At 45.0% G+C, this 24,423-nt stretch overlaps 1 protein-coding gene across 1 annotated transcript in view; it reads right to left on the reverse strand.

The window, feature by feature from the left end:
- Positions 1-24,423, reverse strand: part of PITPNM2 (phosphatidylinositol transfer protein membrane associated 2) — a 109,575-nt gene that overhangs the window by 61,195 nt on the left and 23,957 nt on the right. Inside the window, exon 2 of the mRNA XM_058816429.1 lies at positions 1,972-2,145. Within this exon, the coding sequence (XP_058672412.1) occupies positions 1,972-2,049 (78 nt within the window). The 5' untranslated portion in view covers positions 2,050-2,145. The remainder of the gene's footprint in view (positions 1-1,971; positions 2,146-24,423) is intronic.

Below are 24,423 nucleotides of genomic sequence, written 5' to 3' on the forward strand. Positions count from 1 at the left end.
TCCACTGCCTGTCTCAAAGACAAAACCTCCACTTTTAAATCAAACTGAAGATTTGATATGCTGGTCTAGGAAAAGCTCACACTGAAGCCAGCAGGAATCTTTCCACCAATTGCAGGAATGATTGAAGCAAATTGCTACCAAACTATGAACTCTACCCTAAGTGGAATTTGTTTTGTTACTGCTTTTTGTTTATTTCAAACTTGAGCTGAAACTGGTATTCTCAAGGAAAAGCACAGCTAACTTTTCCTCTTGTGTTACTTACACAAGTAACAGAGCAAAGTCCCCTGCTTGCCATGCACTCCTGCAGCTCCCCCAGCCCCTGGGCTCCATGAAGTGTTTCCAGCTCAGCCCCCTGCTCCAGGAGAGTGGAGGGACATCTGAAACCTGACTTGACACCTGAGCTACAAGGAAACCTTACTCTGCTGCCTGGCAATGCAGTAGAAAATTAAAGCAGAGCTGGATGGCAATTTGGAGATGCAGTTTCTCAAGCTGGTGTACTTCCCCTTGCATGAAACCCTTATGGTTCCTCATGTCCTTTTGATGTTAAGATGTGGCCAAAATCCCTGTCAAGCAACAAAGCAGAACCCAGTGCTCTGCATTAAGTTAAAATCAGCAATTTAACTTCTGAGGTCAAAAAGCAAATCCACCTCCCTGACCAAGTCCTCCAGAATTGCCAGGAGGCCCCACAGACAGTCCCCAATTAAGGAGTCATCCTCTGTTTAATCAGGTGGGCTCCTCCTTCCTAATCAGATCACTCTCCCCTACGCTCTGCTGCTCTCTGACAAGTTCTGCACAGATAATACTCTGCTGCCATCCACCAGCTCTTCAGGCAAAGCAGCCTGAGACAAATTAGGGAGACAAAGTTGTTAACAAAATAATTACACCAATATTCAAAGCAGCTACAGCATCAGGAAAAGGTACAGAAAAATGAAACCGCCTAAGAAAAATGTTTACCTGTTTAAGCCAAGATTTAGGTTAAACACACAAAGATGACACATTTGTGTCAGAAATTTGAATTTGACCATTATTACTGCAAAATACACATGTATTCTTTAAACAGTCAAGCCCAAGTGCATGAATCCTTAAGGAGCACAGGTGGGTGGTCAGGAGAGAAGTGGGGGAGTTGTACTTTTGCTTTGATTTGGGGTGGGTTGTTTTTTCCCCTTATTTTAGGTTTTAAGCCAAAGCAGATTTTTCTAGCACCGCTTCAGAAAGCAAAGTTCTCCTGCAAACTCAGTATTAGATGTGTGTTTTGCTGGATGAAGAAAATTACATTTTATTTAAAGTGTGGCACAATGAAATAACACTTCAGTTTCATTTCCTTTTATAACTGCTCCTGGTTGGATTTCAAACACTGGGAGAACATGGGCACAGAGGACTTCAGTTACAAAACCCCAACATTTTAATTAACTGCTTTACTGCAGACAGGGAATTCTGCAAAAATTCCCATCAGTATTCAGAAGCCTATTAAAAATTATCTACATTTTATGCCTAAACTGATTAGTATCTCTTTCATTGTGGTATATAAGCACAGTATATGAGATATATTACTCTTTTTTTTTCCTCTCCCTTAATTCCAAATTATGCCTCTGCTTTACCCTCTCAAGTTTATATTAGACTGTTGCTTCTCAAGAAAAGAACAGAATTTGGTTTGCAACTGGAATTGGCACTACCAATAACCACCACCCAGCTGGGAAGTTCATGCCCCACAGCTTGATCCCTTGCAGTAGGAACCCACACACTTGGGCTGAGTGGTCCCACAGGAACAGGTTTGTGTTTCCCCAGCCAGGTCAGACAGAGGTTCTCCAATTTAAGCAGAAGAGGAAGCAAGTCAGAAATTGATGTTTGTATTACTTTCCCCACTGCTCCTTTAAAAGCAAACAGCAAACCCCAAATTTAAAGCTTCCAATCCTGCAGGAATTGTCCCCCAGAGAGCCCCCAGAGGCTGCAGGAGCACAGGAGGGTCCTGACCTGGATCATGTAGAGCTGGGCGATGCGATATTCTTCCACGCTCATCGGGAGAGGAATGCGATATTCCTTTATGAGCATTTTGGATACCAAAATCTCTTGGCTGCTCACAAACACAATCCAAAAGCTTTTAGTAAAGGCTCCTTAAATAATGGCAAGGAAATGCATCGAGGATCCCTGAAACAGACAGAAAGGAGGGGGGAGGAAAGAGAGAAGTGGTTATTTTCCATTCTTATGGCACATCCTATTTAGGAAAAAAAAACAAAAACAAACAATAACAGGCAAACATTAATTTTTGTAATAGCTATAAGCATAATAGCAGAGAGAAGAATCCCTGGAGCGCTACCAGACCTTTGATTTCAAATTGAGCAGAATCTTTCAGAAGAATTTTGATTTGCTTCAGGGGATACCATCAAAGCCATTACTCTCCTGACCTTTGCCTTAGTATCAATCAGACTTTCATATGCAACAGCATCTCCACGGAAGAGATGTGACAAAAGCTCCAAATGAATAGGCAGATCTGCTGCTGCCCACAGTCTCCAGTGTCAGCAACACACTGGAGATGCATCCTCTCAAAAGCAACAGGTTTTATCCTCTCAAATTCATTTAGCAGCAAGAAAGGGCAATTATCCAACTTCCTCAGCCCTCAGTAACAATCTGATGAAGAAAGACCATTGGATTCTAAGAATAAAGACAGCAGAAATGTACATTTTCCTCCTGCTTTATTCTGAATTATAGTCTTGGTAGGACCCTTTCTTTTTGCACCTCCAAAACTGTCTGCTGGCAAGATCCTCCTGTCACTTCTGTCAATGTCAGGCTCATTTTTACACTCCCACTGCATGAGAATACAGTCAAAGATCAAACTGCAACAGAGAAAAATTCCATTGTACCCCACCTCAAGGCACTGTAACAGAATTACTAGTTAAGGATTCAGGCAATACAGCATTTACTATACCACAGTTAAAGCAGGAACTTTGCAAATACCTTTAATACCCCCTATGGACTGTGGATAAAGACAATAACTTTATGTAAGGAAGGGGGGAATAAAAGGATGACTGTGAGGAGAAGAGGACACAAGAAGCAAGGTCTGTTATCAGCCCAAGGCAGCCTGGGCAGGATCTGGTGATGGCTCTCACAGCACATAAACCATTCACTGGGCTCCTTCTTGTCACCAAAATCCACCTTTCTGCTGTGCCTGCTCATTGGACATCTTCAGAGAGAGCTGCTGGAGCCAAACCAGCCCCAAGCCCTGTGACTGGTAGAAACAACCAAGAGAACAAACCTAACCAATTTATCTTGTGGATTAAACCACGACGTGGGAATCAGGAAACCGCATCGCTATCGGCAGCCCTTAGTGCCAGTCGGTGTTTGCACAACACTTCACCGACCTTTTACGAGCTTTAGAGAGGCTCAGGCACGTGCCCATGGTCACAGACAGGGACAACCTCCAGTGTTTATAACCCAGGTTTGCTGTGATGGCTCTGCCAGAGCTGAGCACATGCAGGGACGCTGCCCAGGGGACACCCAGCCCCATGCCATGGTGCCCCCAGCTCAGCTCCCTGTGACTGCCACATTTCCAATCTGGCACTAAAGCAAATCCACCCCAGACCGACTCTTCTGGAATAGTGATCCGTCTGCTGCTGCATCATCTAAACAATTTATTTCCAAATTCAATTCTCTGCTGCATTTTATTGCTGTCAGAGCAATCTGTGCCCGTGGAGAGGAGGATAAAGAAGTCTCTGCTATGGCAAAGCCTGTAGAGAATAATTCTGGGAAAACTCTGCTTCCCTACACTGCCGAGCTCTGCAGAGAAGTGTGTGCATCCAGGATTTCCTCCATCAAACTAATCCTCCAGAACAGGTGGAGATAATCTCATTAAGTGGTTTTTAATTAGAGTCATGGCAAGGAACAACAGTTACCATCAGAGGATGGATCTCAAGAATCAGATCAGCAATGGTGCAACTCCAGGATCCCAACTCTTGGAGCTGATGGCGGCGGGAGACTCAGCTACACATCTTGAGCAGTTTGTTGTGCTTTAGAGATCTTTGAAAATTAGATTGAAAAGCTTCTCCCCTTGTTCCCCAAATGCTCTGAAAGTGATTCTGCTCCATCATAAGGACATCAGTCACATCTGTCCTTGCTACTTGCTAAAAATGGGATAGTTCTATTGATTGGAAGAGATTAATAAAACAAAACATGGAACCTGAAAAGCAGTAAAATGGCAAGAAACCTGTACCAACATGGAAAAAATGTGTTTATAATGAAGTTCCAGTCAGGTAATAATTCAGATGGCTGAGACACAAGAGGGTTTATTTTATTACAGACTAAAAATCCCAACATTGTGGTCCCAAGCAGGCACAGCAGCAGCCTTGGCACATGGAGCCTGTCTGGTCACAGCACTGGCTCCTGCTCAGCTTTTATGGGAGCTGAGGGTTCAGCATGAACCCTCCTTCATGTTTCTCCTTCCCTGCGGTCAGTGATTAAAAAGCAGCATTTGGGCTCAGCCCACAGGGCTGCAGGCAGCAGCAGTCCATTGGAAGTGCCCACTGGAGGTGCCCCACTCCAGCTACTGCAGCCACCCCTGAGGCTTGGGTAGAAAACAATCTGGAAACATACTGGGCAACACCATAGAGCAAATCCCAACCTCAGCCAAGAGAAAAGCACCTGGGATCAGCAGCCTGACACTCAAGGAGGCACGAAGAGAACAAACCTGGCTTGTTTGCCTGGTTTTCAGCCAGACTGGCAAAGAAAAGTAAATTATCGAGGTATGTTTGCAGCTTGGGTTGTCTTTGAGTTGAAAAGAACCTGTTCTTACCCCTGCAAGAGCAGTGGAGCCCAGGTATCAAACCATGAAATAAAACCATGGGATTTCACCAAATTCAGATCTGGGGGAACACCATTCCAGGTGGGATGGAGGTGCCAAAATGGCCCTTTCAGACAATTCAATGAGGACAGTGGCCTCCTCCCAAAATCCTGGGATTTCATAGAGAATCAAAGACCACTCATTGTATTGTCTAAACAAAACACAAAAGTTTGCCTGCAGAAATGATGGGAGAAAGGAAAAAGTGCTTCTGGAAGCAGGGGAGCCACCACAGCTCTGGAAAAGGGGTGTCAAACCCCATCTGTGTCCATGGCACTCTCTGCACCCAGCCCATTGCTGGGAGCAGCCAGAGGTGTTGGAGCTGCTCCACGTGCTGGGATTAGCAAACAGCCAGGGTTTCACCACTGGATTTTGGCTACACCAAGCTGCACTTTCCATGGATCTGCCACACCCCTGTGGCTGCACAACTGGAAGATGCAGAGGCTGTTTGCAAAGCTCAGCCTGCAGCTGGCTTCCCAGCAAGAGGCAAGCACAGTGACGCAGGACATTTCCAGACTGGCTGCTGCTCCTGCTCCAGCCAAGTGGCACATTTGTACAGCCCCTTATTCAATTTATACCCCGAGCTGTAGTAACTGGGAGAGCCAGGCGCATAATTTTATACCTCAATTATTTTAAAATCAGGTTCTCAAAGCATCATAATTATGCTGCAGAGTCAATATCCTGCTGAGATGAGTCAGGTCCTCCTCTGAGCCATTGCTCCAGGCTGTCTAAAGGCTCATGCACAGCCTGCTGCTTTTACTTCCCATTTTAACAGTCTCCCTCACAACAACAAACTCCCTAAAAAAAGTGCCCGTGCTTTAAAATCAGGGGAGGATTATCTGGGTCTGCAGAAGCTGAACAGACCAAGAGACCCAGCAGAATGTCTCCATTTAACCCATGAACTTGGCTCACTTTGGGAGTGTCTGGGCAGCCTCCCTGCTAGTAAGGGAGGTAGCAAAGGGCTGATAACAACTGACAGCTCGTAATTAAGGAGTAAGTTCAGCGTGTGAAGGGTGGTTAAACTGTGCTACTGGAATGCTGGAGGCCAAATCCCAGCCAGGCTTCCCAGGCTAGCCCTGAGGAGATGGAAACTGAGTGTGACAGCAGAATCCCAGCTCCTCGAGGGGTTCAGGGTAGCAGAATCACTCACACTGTGGGTTCAGGCTACAGAAGAGCTGTTATGACTCTTCCCAGCTGTCACCTCAATGACAAATTTTGACCAGCTCACTTTTTCCATGCTCAGGCTGCTGAGCAGAGCCTTTCAGGGCTGCAGGGAGCAACGCCCCAGCAGCAGGGACCCACCTCAGGCCATGGCTGCTGCATTCCCTTTGCAACAGACACGACAGAGAGCAGCTATAATGAGCATTTTCCAGGCTCACACAGGAGGTTCATTTTATGCCATTGTAAAGTTAAAAGGAAAACCCATCATGGAGGCTCACACAACAGCTGGTAGCAGAAGCAAGTCCCAGCCCCAGGTCTCAGGTTCTCATCACACACTACCTGCTCAGGGCTGTGCTCTCTGGAGAAGCTGAGAAAAGTCTCCTCTATGAAAGAACACACATGTGAGCTAAGGATTGATATTCTTGACTCAGCTGTTGAACATTTTTCCCTGCAATATTTTCACATCACCAAGAAATTTAAGATAATTAACAGAAACAACTGTAAGAAAACCAAGCCAAACCTGTAAAGGCAAAAGGATGAGGGAAGGCATTACCTGAAGACCTCACCTACCTCCCTAAAGACCTTCCTTAGGCTCTCTGTATCACTTTTATCCCCCAAGAAGATGCTTTCTTGAAGAAAGCAGTATCAAAGAGATGTCAGCACTGATCCCAAGGGGATCAAACACTTGGACTTTGAAAGCAACACCAGGCTTAGCAGCCCAGCCACCTTCCCTCTCCTGCAGAGCTCCCTGGAGGAGGACACAGCTCTGCCATGACTGGAAGCACTGCATCCTTACTGTGCTGGGATTTATTTATGCCTTCAGAAGCTGCAGCATAAATAGGAAACAGAATCCCAGGGCCTAAGTCAGCAGTTTTCAAAGGCAGCCTCGGGCTCACACCTTGATTAATGCGGCAGTTTCCCTCCTGGCCCAGAGCAGTCTTGCTCAGCTTCATCTGTCCAGAGTGGCACTGCTGCAAAGACCATTCCCTGTCACTCTGATCCTGCTTGTCCACAGTGTCCCTGCCTCTCAGGAGCTTTCCACGAGTACCTAGAGAGCCTGGTTGTCTGGCCAGCCTTGCCTGCCCAGCCCTCTCCAGGAGCTGTGGCACACAGGGCCCAGGATCCACCACAGGGACCAGCACAGCCTGGCATTTGTCCTGCCCACATCCCACAGCTGGCTCCACGGGAAGGACATAGGACAGAGAGGAACTTCTTGGTCTGTGAGTGCTCAGCACACTCCAGGCTGGAGTGTGTCACTGTGAATCTCTCATGACTGATCACTGCTCTGTAAAGGTCAGGGGCAAACACAATTAATGAGGCTTTTCCAAGGAGATGAATAACAAGTGCCATTTTACCATTCCCTTCTCTTCCCTCCTCACCCAACCCCACCAAAGTGATCTCTCCACTGGGACTGTTTCAAGCCATATCTACATTGGAAGGTCAAAAGGCCTCAACATTTCTATTTAGTAGCTCTGTGGCCACAAACCGCTCATCACTACTCTCAAAACTGTCTCTCTCTCACACACACATGCACTAAACTGAAGAGAGAGAAGAAGGCTTTGAAAATCAGCAGTTTTCAGTTTTCATAGTGTGGGTTGTACCTGCTCACTGACAGCTAAGCAGATTTAAAAACTCATCAGGCCTGGGGAAAAAAAAAAAAACTGATCAAAAGTTAAAGCTCCTTAAAAGTGCACAGTTCACACGCTCTGGCTCCAAGGCCACTGTGTCAGTGTGTGACTCTGGGCAGGGTCGTTCATGCTAATCCTCCATCTCATCTGTCACATCTTCACTCATGCAGATGTTTGCACATCCCAGTTTCATGGCTGAGCTCAGATCCCATCCCACGGTGAATCAGCAGCTGATGAACAACTGCAGTGGGTGTGCGAGAGTGTGCACGAGTGTGAGTGTGTGTTAGTGTGACCCAGCCAGGCTCTGGGAGCTGTTCAGCCCTCCCAGCCCATTGGGTGCTCCCAGAGTGATCCCAATGGAGAGGTCTGTCCCATTCCAGCCCTCCTGGGCCCACTGCCTGCAGCACAGCCAGGGCACAAGGAAAGCACACACATTTGTGCAAATCACCTTCCCCAGGTGTAGGGCGAGCTCCAGAGCCCTCGAAGGCAGCAGCAGCACAGCGAGGGGCTGAGGACAAACACTGCTTGGTAAGACAGGGTGAACAAGTTGCATTTCCAGTACTTGATCTTTTTGCCATTATTAGATCCAATTTGACGTCACTTATAGAATTTAAGAGCTCATTGTAAAGTAGACGTTTATTACAACTGAAGGATGGAAGCAGTCCAAATGCAATACAGCGACACTGGAGCTATTAAATCTTGTTATAGTTCACTGGGCAGCCAAATACTGGCTTGAAGCATCGTGAGGAGAAGGGGAGGGGGGAAAGTAACACCACAGCAAAGCGTGCACAACACCCACCACCTCTTCTGATTAAACATTCTCGGATATTGTGCTGGTTTTTTGTACTTTCCAGTCCTGTTACTCCTTCAGCACCTGGCAGAGGAAGAACTGACTCCCTTCCTTCTGCTCTGTAAGGGATGGTGTGGTGCAAGGCCAGCCAGCCCTCCCCATGCACACAGGGATTCCAGGGGGATCAGGTGAAGTCCATCAGCTGAACTTTGGATGGAAAATTAACATTTCAAGCCCTGCCGTGCCTGGAGGTTATGCAATAATGAACTAATAACGAAGCCATTAAAAGAGCTAATAAGCACACTTGAGCCACAGATGAGTTCAGAGGGAAAGACAAACCAGCCTCTAATCCTTTTGCTGATACTGGGGATAAAGATGAATATTAAAAAGAGCACTGACATTACAGTTTAAACGTTTCCAAGCAGTCTGCATGAGGAGAGCAGCCACAAACCCCAGTGTCCTGTGGCCAGGCTAGTGAGCCTGGTGAGCTAAAGGAACTGGGCAGACCCTGCTTTTAATGGGGTTGCTCTTAGTCCAAGACTCAGCATTATCCACTGAAAACAGGCCAACATTTCACACACAAATACATAAATATAGAAGTGTGATATATATATATATATTTATATTTATATATAGACACATATATATAGACATACATTTATATACACACACAGGGAAACAAAAATAAAAGCAGCACTGACAGTGTGGCAAGTACAGTGTGCTGGCTCAAAACAGACTGAAAATTGCTGGCAGCTCATTAAACTACTGTAAAGAAAAATCTATGGAATGCCACAGGCAAACAGCATGGACAGGATTTTTCTTTGGTTGGTGGCACATCCATTAGTCTGAAGGGCCACTGGCACAGAATCCTGCACACTGTGGGCAGCAGTGGTAGGGAGATGGGAGGCAGGCCAAGTTTAAAAACAAAATAAGCATATCTAATTTCCCAGGTAGCCTCCCTGGGAGGTTATTGCATTTACACTTCACAGCTCCAGGTGCTACAATCCCTCTTCCTGACAGAAATCAGGAGAGGGAACACAAGGGAGCTTGGTGCAGTTCCCACCAGCTGGTCAAGCCTTCACTTGTATTAAGTAGTAAAATCCCAGCCACAAATCCATCCAGGCTCTTAATGTCCATGTCCACACCACCCCTGTTCTCTTTCTCTCCATCAGTGGCTGCACTGGAAATCACAGTTTTCTATTAAAACATCAAGAGCAGAAAGTCATGAAAACTCCCACTCTTTCATCTTACCAGTCACTAAGCATTTAAGTAAGAAATTGAATTGAGAGCAAGGAAGCTGAAATGCAAAGCTTTGTGTATTTCCTGTGAGTGTTGTTCCTACCCTGCTGCACAAGGCACTTGAAAGGCACTCAGTCCCAAAGCCATTACAGCCATATCCCACTCCCCTGCAATGGCAACCACAGCACTCATTTCCCATTTTATAGCTTATTTATCCATGGGTCTTTATGCTCATCTTTTCCAACCGACAGCCCATTTCAGGCTATTTCTCAATGTTAATTTAAATTTTTATCTCCAAATACTTGCAGATCCACTAAACCTGCTTTTGAGACCAAAAACACAATTTTGGGATTTGAGTCAACATTGGACAGAGCATGGATTGCTTCCTCAGTACCTCCCCATTCAAACTGAAAAGGGTCATCAACAGCTACTTCACTTTTTCAGTAGTTACAGTCCTGATGGAAAGAAACCCGTTTTATTCCCTCATTTATGCAAATATCATGTGGAACAGGAAATGAGCATTCAAAGCTGGTTTAAAAAGACCATTTCATGGAGGAAAACATTGTACCATTGCAAAGGCAATGTTAGAGCACTGTAATACTTCACACTGCTTTCATTAGGCTGAGACTTGCCTTGCCTAAGGGCAAAATGGGGATAAAGAAAATAAGTCCCACTCCATCAGAAGAAACTTGTAATGACACCTAAAATTCTTACATGGGGAGCAAGACAGACACAGCAGTGAAGGCTGATGAAAAATGGTGCAATTGAGGAGGAAAGCACAGGGCCATTTTGCACAAGAGCAGTAAATGTTTAATATCTCTGTTGTGTCTTTCATCCATAACACCAACAGATTAACAAGGTTTCTGTGGCTGGGTGATTTCTTTGGAGTTTTGATCTTGGAAATAATTACACTAAATATTTTATAAGCGCCTTTGAAAGTTTTTGTTTCTTTTTTTTTTTTTTTAAATAAAGAAAAAAGAATCACTCCCTGCTCCTGGACTGCAGCAGGGTAATGAAAAGTGCACAGCTAATCAATACCCACTTTCAGTTCATTAGTCAGCACATTTTGGCCTGGTGTTTTGTTCCCTTCCACCATTCCACATCCCACATATGGAGTGATGGTGCATTTTTAAAGCACCACATCTTACTGCCATTGCAAATCACCCTTAATGCTAACCACAACATGGAACACCCAGCCTCTAAACACCACCCACACCATTTAGAGGCTTCCAGGGTGTTTCCAGCTGAGCACTTTTGCCAGCTGAGACAGAGGAGGCCGAAGTGCCAGAGCAGTTCTGTTTCTCCTTCAGCCTGGGTAACAAATTGCTGGGTCATTTCTGTCCCTCACTCCTCTCTGAGAAGTCTAAAGAAGGACAAAGCTTTGTCAGCCACTTGGACAGGCAGCTCCAGGTTCCTGCCCTGCCCTGGAGCCACAGCTGCACCTCCACAACACCCAGGAGCTCTGCACATGATTCCAAACCAGGATGCAATGGGCAGTTCAGGCAGCAGAGACCCAGGGGCACTGCCAGGTGTTACCCACATCCCCAGCTCTCACCTCCTCCAGGAAAACCCAACATACTCCTTCCCCACTCTGCCCACTCCATAAAAAATACAACCCAAAGGACACACTGTGATCATTTAAAATAGAGTTGAAACTGGAAACTGAAACCAGGACTTATAAAAAAATAAATTTGAATTCACCCAAGCCAAGGGCAGGAGTGGCACCTGAGGAGACAAATGCAGGTACTGGCAAGAAAAGAGGAAACATTCTCGGAGTCACCCACCCAGAGCAGGAGTGCCTGGCTGGGCCCAGCTGAGCTCCCTGCAGCAGCTCCCAGTGCTTGAGGGATACATTAAAGTTCTGCCCTGGCTTCAGGGACAACCATCATTATCCCTCATTTGCAGGGAAATTGAGACATAAGGAGAAAAATGATCTGGTCCAATATTCAGGAGACAATCAGTGACAGAGCAGATTCAAGATGGGATCCAACTTTTTCCACAAAATAATTTTTTATAAAGAGAGGAGGGAGTGGAGTAGCTCAAGCAAATTCAATTTTCCTCATAATTGGCACGATTCTGCAAGAAAAAAATGTGAAGAATTTTTTTTCTTCTTACTGACTGCCTTTCAAGATATCAGTAATTTCTGCAGAAAATAAAATTATTCTTGAAAATATCAAATTTCCCCAAGAGCCCAGAGGTTCTCAGCACACATGTTACCCCCAGAAAAGCCCTTTTTCTGCTGGAAAGCACATGGGAGCTTCAAGAACTTTTCTGTTTTGTTGAAATCTTGGTAGATGCAGTAACTTGAATGAAGACTGGCAGAGCTGTGACACTCAGACCAGCATGGCCACAACCAAACACCCACCAGAAGGGCTACATACCTCCTGTCTCCACAAATGACAAGGAAAGAAACTACTCAAGATCAAAAGATGCTCAAACTCTCACTCACAACTGTATCCCCAAAACCCCTTGCAAATAATCCTTGCTGGGGAAAATATTCTCAGATGTAATTAAGTGGTGCTCTGAACCCAATTTTTGCATTAATATCTTGGGCATCACAAACCAAACCCACATTTCAGCTGTCAAATCCACAAGACAAAACTTTGAAGCAAATCCTCTGGCCTTTAATTCTGACCCATTTTGCTGAACCCCTCCCACAGCCCTTCCCACTGGTTTCAGAAAGCCAACCTCTGGCTTCACTCAGAATTCTCTCCAGGAAACAATTCCCTTTTCTACAGAAGATTTCTGGATGTACCAAAGTATTTAACAGCCACAGAGCACATATTGTGGTTTCAGCCTGACAAAGCAAGCAGAGAACTTTCCCAAGGGTGGAATTCTCCTGTTCCTGAAGGACTCGTGTGTGGTTTTATTCCTCAAATAAAATGGGATTTCAACCACCTCCTCCAACTACAAATTCAGCTTCACAAGTCCATCAGGGTGTCCTGCAACAAGGTGTCACACTCCACATGTGGGGCAAAAGAAAGCAGTTTAATGTAAATTAAAACAAAAGTAACAAAACCCAAGACCCATTCAAATAAACTTTTCCTTTGTTCCCCAACAAATATCCACATTGTTTCAGGGTGTTTTTTTGAAGTGTCCCTTACTAGACAGTGTTACAAAAGCAAGCTTACTAAGGGTTCAGGCACAAAATTTTCCTTTTCATGAGATGCACCATTGGATGGAAACCTTGTTCCAGCCTGGCAGCAGCTGAGGAAGCAGAGCACGGAGCAGAAAGTGTCCAACCCCTCGGTTCAGGTTTCGGGGATGGCTCTGACCCCGTGCTGCAGTTCCCTGTCCCAGCTCCTGCCATGGCCTGGCCACTTGTTCCCACCTTGGGAATTTCTGCATCCTGGCTGAGGCAGCTCTGTCAGCTCTCGGATTGCAGGAGCACTGCACAGCCCCACGTGCCCTCTGCTAAAGGGCATTACAGCTGTATTTATATCGGACATAAATCTGCTTTGTAAACAGTGACCTGATTCAGGAGCTGGGCTTTCTTAGACAGCCACGTCCAGAGCACACGTGCCTGCTGCTCCTGAGGGACAGCCTCTCAAAAACCCAGAATTGCCAGGGGGGAGATCAAAAGCACCCAGAGCTGGAGGGTTTGCCATATCCATGAAGTGGAACAGAGGAGCCAAAGGACTTCAACATTCCAGCTTGATCACAACATGGCATGAAGGACAATTGGTCTGTGCAAAAAAAAACGCTGCCTGCAGTCTACAAGAAATGCAATAAGTGAGGGACAATAAAGTTTGGATAGTTTAGTCCAAAATTCACTGCAAATGCTGGCTCACAGTCAAAACAATCAGGAGCTGGCCTGAAAATAATACCAAAGTTCTCACTCCAGGCACTGGACCCTGTTTTCTCATCTCATTTCTATTCTTCTGTTTGCTGCCAATTCAAAGAACTGTGACCAAAAAAAACTCAGCCCATTAGTCTTGTTCTTAGAAGTGTTAAGCTCTTACTTATGAAGTTAGTGTTATCCACTGAGTCCATAAATTACAGCTAAAGTACATAAGGAAGCAGTCATGACATAACCCCAATTTAATCTGAACCAGGCCACCACAGTCAAAGAAGTGTTTTTCAAAATGTTAATTAATTTTTAAAAGAATGGATCAAAGGGGGTTCTCAATTAAAAGAATACTTTAAGGAGACAAGCTAGAGAGGATTGTCCACTTTATTAATACAGCAATTTAACAGCTATTCAACATGTAATAACTTCTCATTAAAAGTCAACCCTCCCCCTTCTCCAACAGATTAGCCACCCATTTGTCAGACACAATACAGCTTCATTAGCCTAAAAATTCCATTTCTGCTCTTCTGCAGATTTGATTTTATTTTCCTTCTGACAGTAAGCAAAAATCCTGAATGACAGCAAAGTCCAGAAATCAATAACACAAACAGGGCCTTGGTCTTTCAGAGGTTCCAGAGTTTGGGAGCAGCATTCCCAGCAATGCCAGCAGGGACAGCACACACTCAACTCCTGCAAGAGGCAGCATCAGAGCTCTAGGAAGTCCTTATTAAAAAATAACAGAAACTGAAAGAGGTTACAGCTAAGGCTAATACCACCCAAAAGCTAAAGCAAACAAAAACATACCAATCTTAAGACCATTAACAGCCCCATGCCCAGGTTCAGTAAAAATGGACACCTTTGCTCCAGCTCCTGCAGTTTTCAGGAATGAATCCAGACATCAGCAGGATAGGAAGTTCAGGACATATACAGCATTAGCTTCCAAGAGAATATTTATCATGTCACGTGAGACCAGCATTTTTAGCCAACTTGGGAGAAAATAGACAAGCTGCAAAGCTGCCCCAAAAATACCAGTCACGACAATTACAAGGAAGAAAAGCAAAGCATAAGCAATGGCAGCACTAACAATCCATACTTTTAGTGAGAAGCTGCAAACAATTTTTTTTAATTACACAGACCACTGCCAGAAGATTATCTCAGTTGCTCAGGTGTGCAATTCGTGTTCCTAGTTTAAAAAAAAAAAAGGTATCAATAATTATGTAAATCCAGGACCTCATCCTCTCTGTTCTACCACTAAAACACAAGCTTTTGTCAAGAGCCAGCTGCTCCTCCTTCCTCAGGACAGCACTATCATCTTCAGCATTTTTAATAAAATTGATAAAGAACAAAACTACCCAAGAGATAGTGAAAGCTTAACAACTTATCCTAGGCTAGAGGTGGAGAGAAAAGAGCCTGGCTGAGAGGAGCCACCCGTGGGTGAGAATTCTCCCTGGCCATGTGTTGGTGACAGTGGCACTTCCCAAGGCACAAACCAGCCCCAGCTCCTGCAATGAGTAACTGCAGGGCTTGCAGGAGTCAACAGTTGTAACAGAAGATTTATTTTTGTCACTAGAAACAGCGAGGGTGACTCACAATAGGCTCAGGGAGCCTCGTTGATGAGTTTCATTTTATACAGTCACTTTTCACCCTTGGTTCTCAGAAATACAGTGACAATAATGACAATAGAGTATAATAGTCCTAATTAGCTAATGGGAGAGAAAACTTCCAAGTTCCAAACGAACCAGAATTGCTACTTCTAAAAATGCAATGCAGTTGATCCCTGCTGATCTCTGAAATTAGAAGAGAAAGAAGAAAGGCCATTCTCTTCTGCACATTCAGCAACAACATCCCCACAGAAAGAACACGAGCAAGAGCTGTTCAGAGCCCTGGCTTCAGGATGATTTACTGCTAAATACATTAGCAGCATCTCCTGCTGACAAAATAAATAGGCCTGACTGTATCAAAAACCAAGCAAATCATTGCCTTCTCAAGCACAGGTTAATGCATTTTTCCCCAGCGATGCTAAAGAGGACAAAAGGACAATGGCAAGCTTTGAAAAGGACTTGCCAACTAAGTGATGGCTCAATAATTACATTTTGGAAAATTTTCCTTGCATTTCACACTGCTGAAGCCACTCTCAAAGCAACTGAAAGCACCAGCAACAAAGAGAAGCCACTGTGAAACCTGCTCTGTTGACTTGACCAAAGCAAAGGCTGTTCAGGAGAGTGGACTTGGTAACATCAAATTCAGGACAACCACCACTGCTCTTTAAAGCACCAAAGTTGGCTGGAATCTTTATTTAGGACTGAAGTCCAGTAGCTTTCCTCTAAATAGGGGATCACATGGAAGCTATTTTCTTTGTGGAGGTTATTTTGAGCTGAAAATATTTTCCAGTTCCATGCTGACAGACAGATTATAACTACACTGTTTTACAGCATAATGGACAAGTTTCTGAAGCTTGTCACAGGGGAAAGTAGAGAAAGCAGCATTTTTCTCTCTACAGTATTTATTCCTGTAGGAGTTTACTCTTTCAAAATAAGGTCACATGCTCCTTTACCACAAAAGGACCCAACTGAGCAGAGCACAGCTATCTGTTCCATTTGTCATCCCAGGCAAGATGAGATCATCAGATTAGCCAAACAGTTACAAATTGCACACATCTGAAGGAGAAGGAGGCAATTTTCTCATATTCCTCGCCCCAGCAATCACCTCCAAGATTTCCAAGACAGCAGTGTCAGCCTCCCCATCACTTCCCAGTGCTGAGCTCCTCCAGGATTCAGGGACAAACTCCTCTGGAAGCCCCATGTCAGCTTGTCACATTTATTGGAGAAAATGATTTGCTAAGATGATGTGGTAAAAGCCTGCATTAATACCTCCAGAGCTATCCACACGTCCAGCAATGTTCCCTAACAGAGTTCCTGTAATTGGGTTCAAAAACCCTCCTGGGAGAGGCTCCTCCACCCTCCCCACCCAAACCAACAAGGTCTGGGTGCAGCACGAGGGGTGATCCCAGGACAAAGAGGATCATTTGCTGTGTTCCTGTTGCATCTTTCACCCTGAGCGGCCCAACAGCTCTTCCTGCAGAAATGCTGCCACACCAAGGGCAAGGGGAGCACCCAGAAAGTTGTGGAGCATAAAGAGGTTTTAAAAACAGAGAAATCAGCAAAGGTTGGTATTTGCACCATGGGCAGCTGTCTCCAAAATCCCACCTGAACCCCTTGTTTAGGGTTTGGGGTGCCCTCAGACTGAAGTTATCACATTCTAAAAGGGGAAAGGGATTAGTTAACTAAATTCCTTTATTCCTTTGCAGTTCAGTTCTTACACCCAAAGACACTCACACAATCTCTTTGGAAGAAGCTCCCTGAGGCAGAGCAGCAAATGAGCACAAAGTTTCCAGCAAGTCCAACCCTCTTGCAGCTCCTCAGCTTGCAGGTGACTGACAGCATTCCCACATCAAAAGCCTCGCACAGCACAGACCCACCCGCCAGGCAGCACCAGACCTTCCTCTGAACAGTAAATTGCTCATTTGCTGGAACAGAGGTGCCTCATTTCCCTCCCTAAGACACCACTAATCCTGTATGCAGGGCTAAAATATCCCTGCTGCCCAGCCTGGCGTTGTCAGTGCTGAGAAACACTGGAAACCAGAGGGCTTTGATTCACACTAAGGACAGCTGAAAGAAATGTCAGCAGTTTTTATTTTTAAATGCATGGAGTGCTGTGCCCAGGGTTAGGAACACTCCCAGTTCCCTCAGATGTTTTAGCACATACCAGTTTCTCTGAAAAAAGGTGGTAGAGACCTTCCACTCAACAGTGCCCTTCTTGGGGTCAGCCACAGAAATCTCTCTTCTCCTTCATTCCCCAAACCAACTTCCCAGCTCTGGGATGGCTCCCAGCTTGCATCACACCCCAGGGGACTGAGGATGGTAAAGGTCTATCCTCAAGCTTGCATGGAAACAATGGTTTGTGCTTTTTGATTTAATTATTTCACTTTCAGACGATGGAGAAATCATCTGTGACTGCCATCCCTGTAACTGGAACCCCTAGTTAAATGTCAAACATCCTCTGCTCTTGTCCTACATCACAAAATGAGCACAGAAAAACCCCCAAAAGTTAAGCAATACAGAGACAGACTGTGCTGCAGTTGGGAGAGTTACACACACCACCCAAACTCGTGACATTCCCATAGAAACCACGGAGGGAAAAGAGAAAAGCCTCAAAAAACTGACAAGATAAAACACACATGGTGAAATCTGTAATTCTTGTGAAGAAAATCTGCATGTGCAAGTTCCTCCTCAGCTCTCCAGCAGCTCAGGCACTCAGGGCTAACACAGGTAACACACAACTGATGCCAATAAAGCTTTTTTCCAGATCCCTCAGGCTGCCTGATGGGAATAACCACACATTCCCAGGAGTGGTATTTCAGAGGACAAATTGTTGGGTATTAGAAGCAACTTTTTCCCTGTTACTTATGGGCCAGTTCTTGCAGTTAAGAGTCACTACAAATAAAGGAACTTCCTTAACTTTTCCTTAGTGTGTGTGAAGCCTTTCAGAATGCACATTTTCCTCATTAGTTAAGCAAATAAATATTGGGATGTTCAAGAGAAGCAACTGATTCTTTCATTCATTTACACATCCCTATAAGAAAAAAAAAATCCATTAAAAAACCCATATTACTACCAAGAGCACACAAGTTCAGCTAATGAGCTATCTGGCCACTGACAGAAAAAAAAAAATCTCAAAAACCTAAAGTTTAAATGTTCTACCACACACTTCCCTGCTCCAGACAAGTGGTTTTGTGTGACATGAAAAAAAGGGAAAGAGAAAAAGAAGAAAAGGGAAGAAAAAGACAAGAATGCTTAGCAATGGCTTTTAAATCACTCAGGGTGCTCTGCTCATGTTCAGGAAAACCAGAAATATTCCAGAGCTTGGCAGAAGCAAGGCAGCTCCACCAGGTGAGGCACAAACATGCATGGAAGGAGGTTGGTTGTTACAAACTGAATCATTCCCTGAGATGCCTGATGCATCTCCAAACCCCTTCCAGACAGAGGAATAACATCCACAGAGTGCCTGCTGCTCAGCTCAATCGACTGCACAGCCCTGAGCTCTACTACCAAAGCCAGAAATAAAAGCCAAGCCCAAATCCAGGAGGTTTGGAAGTGAATCTGGACACCAACACTCTTCTGCTCATCCGAGTTCTCCATCCCAGCAATGCCATGTGAATCTCCCTCTCCTGGGATGTTGGGATTTTATGAACCCACTGACCCTGTTTTCTCCCCAAAGTTTTACCAGCATCTTTCATGCAGAGCACATGATTTTCTGCTTAAGAAAAATAAAAAACAGGATTGTTTTTTCGAGTCTTGACAAAATCTTTAGTCTGACAGATGGTTTTTTTCTGGAATTAGTTTCTAAATATACACTGTACCTACCACGCCATTAAAGGCAGGGCTAAAGACACTAACCAGCCAATACATTAAACAGTTTATCTTGTTAGAGGTTTTACAGCTACTTAATAATGAGTTTTGGTAACCACTGCCTGTATGTGTCTATTACTGTAAGACAGTCTTTAAAAATATATATAATCTGTAATAGCATAACCTTTCCCTTCAGCTGCAAAAAAACTCTGTACTCTAATCAATATCATCCGTAGCAAGAAACTAAAAAAAGATCAGCAGGAGCCATAAAGCACAGTAAATTACGTTCAGGGAACAGCTCTACTGCCACCATATTTTATAGAAATTCTATTTAAAATTCACACATACGAAAAAAAAAAGAGAAATACAGAAAAAAACCCAGATCTGGACAGGAGATAAAGCAAGTAAGTTGTGCTGTCTGACAAGCAGGATAAGAAAAGCAGAAGGGTAGACTGAATCTGACCTTTGTGGGTCAGTCACATTTTCCATGTGCTGCTAAAGAACTTTCCCCAGGGGGAGGAGGGGGCAGCAAGAGAATCAATTAATAAAAAAACCCATCATAGTTTACACAAAGTAACCAGTGAGAAATTATTATTTTACAAATCAGAGTAAATCTCCCATCACTTATCTGGTCGAGAGGAAAGTTTTGCATCACCCTGCTGATATTTTGGCGTTTGAAGGTTTTACACATCTCAGCGTCTGAGAACAGCCAGGCCCTTCCATCACACAGAATAACAAGCATTCCTCCCACTCTGAATCCAGAGGCACTGAAGGGCACCACAGCAGCTGAGTTCACAGAGCACCAGAGGAGCACAAGCATTTCTTCAGCCAATAACAACAACATTCAAAACAAAGCTACAAATATAAACTCAACCTGCTTAGGAACCTTCCATTGCTTAGGAAACAAGTTATTTGCTCTTGGGCTTTACTGACCTTCCTGAGCAAGAAGTCATGAGGAGATGCTGACATAAGGAATCAAAGTTGTCACCTGGACACGGGAGCCATAGATTTATACCCCAGAGTCCCCACCCCATCAGCATCTCCAAGCAGGAAGGAATCAGGTGTTTATTAAGAATAGCTGGGTATCCAAAACAAACAGGTTGAAAATGTGGATAAACTTAGTACAGCTTAGGGGAACAAAAAAAAAAAAAACAAAAGCGCAAGCCCCCCTGCTTTTCCTGCTTGCTCCTTTCACAAAAGCTTGGAACATCTGCAGGAACTGCCTCTCCAAGTATATCCAGGGTTTACTTACTATTTATTCCCAGGCAATCTCAACCCACCAGCCCTTGCCAGAGCAGTCTGAGGTGACCCCGAGCTGCCCCACTCCAGCTGCATTGCCCAGTGTCCCCAGGATGCAGGGCCTGGAAGGTGCCAGCCAGGGCCCTCCCCTGCCAACGCTGTTATCTCACCTAGAGCCAGGAGCTCTTCCTGCTCTGCTCTAAGGCTGCTCCCAACAGAGCCGGGAAGATGAAAGGAAAGCAGATACAGAGGCATGGCTGGAAGGAGAAGTAATTAGGATGTTGGAAACCAAATCAAAACAGAAGATACAGCTTTTAAGAAGTCCTCCTCTATTAATCTCAGGCTCAGAGAGGGATAAAAATGTTTCTATTCCAATGATGATCTTTGAAGAAAAAACCTTTACTCCTTGTGCCAAATACTGAGTTAACTCTCAAAGTGGAGAATTAAGCAGTAGTTACATTTATTTCCTATTTCCTTAGCTAAGCCAGGTACAATTACCTCCAATGCATGTCTCCATGCATAACTCAAAAATCAGGAATATCCCTAATCTAAATCTAAAAGGACTTGAGACACCATTGGCAGGTGGTGCTCCCCATAAAGAGCAAACACAGCAAAACTGTCATTTTCTTTGAAGAGCTGCTGGTTTAGAGTTGTTGTTTTTCCAGGGATTTTTGTTTAATGGTGCACTTTTTTCTTTCTACCTTTCTGCCAGCTTCCCTAGAAGAAAACAAAACAAACCTCTATGACTAATCCTTCACTTTGCCAGCTGACAGAAACCACGGTGTTACCACAGCACATTTAAAACAAAACTACAATTTTAAAGGGGAAATGTAGGAGCGCCTTCTGGTTCTTTGCCTTCCCCCTCATCCCTGAGCCCTCACCCTGCACTGACATCCCTCATGAGCGAGGGCTGGAGCTGCTCCCTTCACCTGGGGGAAGCCTCAGCACCTCAGTGATTCCCTGACTGAACAGAAAATCCACACCAGGACAGAGAGGGAACTGCTTCTGCCACCCAGAACTGGTGTGAGAAGCTCCCATGGAGGAAAGGGAGCTGCTCAAGTGTCTTGAGGTACTGTGAGACGCTACAGCCAAGCCAGAGGGAATACAGAAGCAAATTCAAGTGCTCCCACAAACCTGAAGCTTCCAGACAAGAAATTACCAGTAATTACTAATAATATAATTTTCATGCAGCACTCATCAGCAAGAACCAGTTCTGTCCTCACAACAAAGAGGAACAACAAAAGCCACAAACAGTTACTGAATTAGCTTATTAAGATCTCTGGGATTTTTTTGAACCTTCATAACCATCAAAATTGGTCTGAATACACAAATATAATTACAATAAAAAGGCCCAGATGTCTTCTGGACACGGCAGCATCAGATCCAACATCCTAGGGCAGAAACCTCACACTGAGAAATCTCTTCTGAGGGATGAAGGCTGCTCCTCTGCCCATCCTGGTCCTTTACAGGAGGGACTGCAGCACAGGATGAATTTCAGAAGCTGCTACTCCAGTTTCAAACATGCTCCTCTTTTAAAAGAGCACACATTTATCAAATGCCAGTGGTGGCCAAGCAGAGCGGCCAGGGCATAGCACAGCAAAACAAACAAGTAAACACAAACAAACAAATAAAAACACCGAACAGCAAAGAATGAGAGCCCAAAGGCTGCAGCTGATTTTCCTCCTGTGCCTGTCACTATTTCCCATCAAATCAGAAAGCCCAATCTCCATCAGATGCTCTGCTGGTTAAGAGCCAGGCACAGGCAATGTGACCTACAGACCACAGCAGACGTGTTTACACCAAACATTTAACCTCTGGGATGAAAAGATCAGGAGGCCCATCCTGATGGTGAAAAAGAACCAATCACTCCATCAGTGAGGTGGTCCTGAAGGGAGGAGAGGCCCAGCAGGACAGAGAGGCCTTGTCCAGCTCTGCAGAGCCAGGGCCAGGGCACCAGGAGGGCACAGGAGCCCTTGGGAGGCCGCTGTGCCCAGCAGCAGGAGCAGAGCCAGGGCAGGACAGGGATCATTCCAGAGATATTTTTAGCACAAAGAGGAGAAGTGCACAGCAGCTCTCCTGTACCACTGCATCCACCCAGCTTCCAGAATTTCCAACTCTATAATGACATGGTTCCTGGAAGAGCTCTTCTAACTGGATCAGAGGACATCTCATGAGCACACACCCTTGGCAGCACCATGACCATGGTGTGGAAAGACTCCTGAGTGCATGATCCAGGCCCTCTGTAATTCAGCTACATCCCCCATTTTAGCAGAGGTGAGAGGCAGGTGTTTTAAAAGCAGCTTGCTCTTACGTTTCTGTTTGAGGGGTTTTAAATATTTTTTTCTTTGTTCCCTCCTTACAAAAGTAAAACAAATTGCTGGTTTTTCTCCAGTCCCAATATTAGTTGTGCTGCTGAGAAAGCTCATCTGGCAGAGCAAAACCCAACTCAATTAAAATGAAGCATGGGCTTGGTTTTCTTTTGAGCAGGAAGGACAGAGACTCCCAAGAAGCTTCACCCTACACTAACCAGGTTTGGCATTGCCCAGACACACTTGCTTAGGGATTTTTCATGCAGTAGAAGAAGAGTTTTTCCACAGCAGCAAATACTTTATACAGCTGTCCAAATGAAACCACCCATTTGACAGGAGATTCAGCCCATCCTTGCATTCACTCATTCTCTGAACCATGCCCTTAAAAGGAGAGTGTGTTATTCTTTTGCATTAAGCAAAGCTGTGTTAAAATGTTTGTTTCTGATGGAAGAACAGGGAGACAGACACCAGGAGGAAGCAAGCTGTGTCTGAAGAGCAGAATTCCTGGCAGATGGGTCAAGAGCAGCAGCTGTGTTCACAGAAAACACACACGTCTTTACATACTTGGGGCTGCCATGTGGAAAACATCACAAGAGATGCTTCACAACGAGGGAAAAGAGACTGGTTTTGACAGCAGGTATCAGGATGCTGCTCTCCTGAGTCTCTGAAGTGGATGCTGCAGATGGATGTCTCATCGGGCAGGGAAAAGGTCAACATTAATAATGGAGCTGCACCAGTTCGTGACAGTCCCAGAAATACCATGAGGAGATGCTGATCTTTACTGCAGTACAGGCATGAGAACAGCCCCACCTGCCCAACACCAAGCTGAGCCACCAGTGCTCCCAGTCAGGTTTGAATTGCCTTGGCAGCACCCTGTCCCTGAGCACATTTCTCTCACTACCTACACAAGAGACCAAAAAGTGGCACGTCCTGGCCTCTGTCCTTGCTGTGAAGCAAATCCTTGTGCAGGAGTGACCAAGGAAGATTGAACCCGAGCAGCCAGAGCCCAACGAGACTGAAATCAGAGTTCACACTTAACAGATAAATAAATGACCCAATTTTAGAGTGCTCATCACACACCACTTTGTGCAGCCAATTCAAAAAGCAGCTCCACATCTCTGCGAGTCAGGCAAAGGGCTGCTGCTGGATTTACTAAATTGTGTCATGGAAAGAGCTACAGATGCCTTATCATTGCTGAAATGTTACAGAGATAAGCTCCGTGTGTCAGCTGCCTCCTGGAAACACAGCTAAGGGCACTTTATGCTTATTCTGCACTGAAACCAGTGTATCAAATCTTTTATGCTAACAGGAGCTCCAGACACACAGCAGAAAATGAGCATCAACATTGCCACCACATACTTTGAATTGCCCTGGCCTCAGCAGGCTCTCTCTCGCCCTTCTTTCAAGATGTTTTAAGTGGATTATTTTCCCCAAGAAGGGCCAGGGAGACACAGAAATTGTTACAAGCAGAACGAGTAATGAGTTTAGCAAATCCCTTATGCCAGTTACATTTAAACTGCTGCCCTAAACACACTAGGTAGTAACAGTAATTAAATAAGCAACAGCATTGTGCTCCAAGGATTTTATCCACTGAAGGGCTGGAAAGCACTTGAAGCCTTTGTCAGGAAAGGATGTAGGTGCAGCTTTGTTCTCTGCTCCTGGTGAGGATGGAGAGGCAGCTCTCCATTTCCAGAGGAGCACTACACAGGTTAACAGCACTCTTGTTTTCTCCTTTATAGCTCAGGGAGAGAGGGGAACATGAAGTGTGATGTGAACATACACAGGAGGGCTGCAGTAAGAGGAAAAATCATCGTTTCTATTGCAGATGCCCTCAGCACCATTTAAAAAAAATACCCTGTCAGGATCAGCCGAATTCAGGAGATCATCTGTGGATGCTGAACTTGATTCTTCATGGCAAGTCCCACAACAGAACACACCCTCACTCTCAGGGGGGCCAGCAAAAGCTGTTTCCTTCATCACATATTCCACAGGGTCATCTCCTCCCAACTGTTATTCTGAGGACCTGGTCCT

Source organism: Ammospiza caudacuta, chromosome 18, assembly GCF_027887145.1.
Source record: "Ammospiza caudacuta isolate bAmmCau1 chromosome 18, bAmmCau1.pri, whole genome shotgun sequence".
Lineage (NCBI taxonomy): Eukaryota > Metazoa > Chordata > Aves > Passeriformes > Passerellidae > Ammospiza > Ammospiza caudacuta.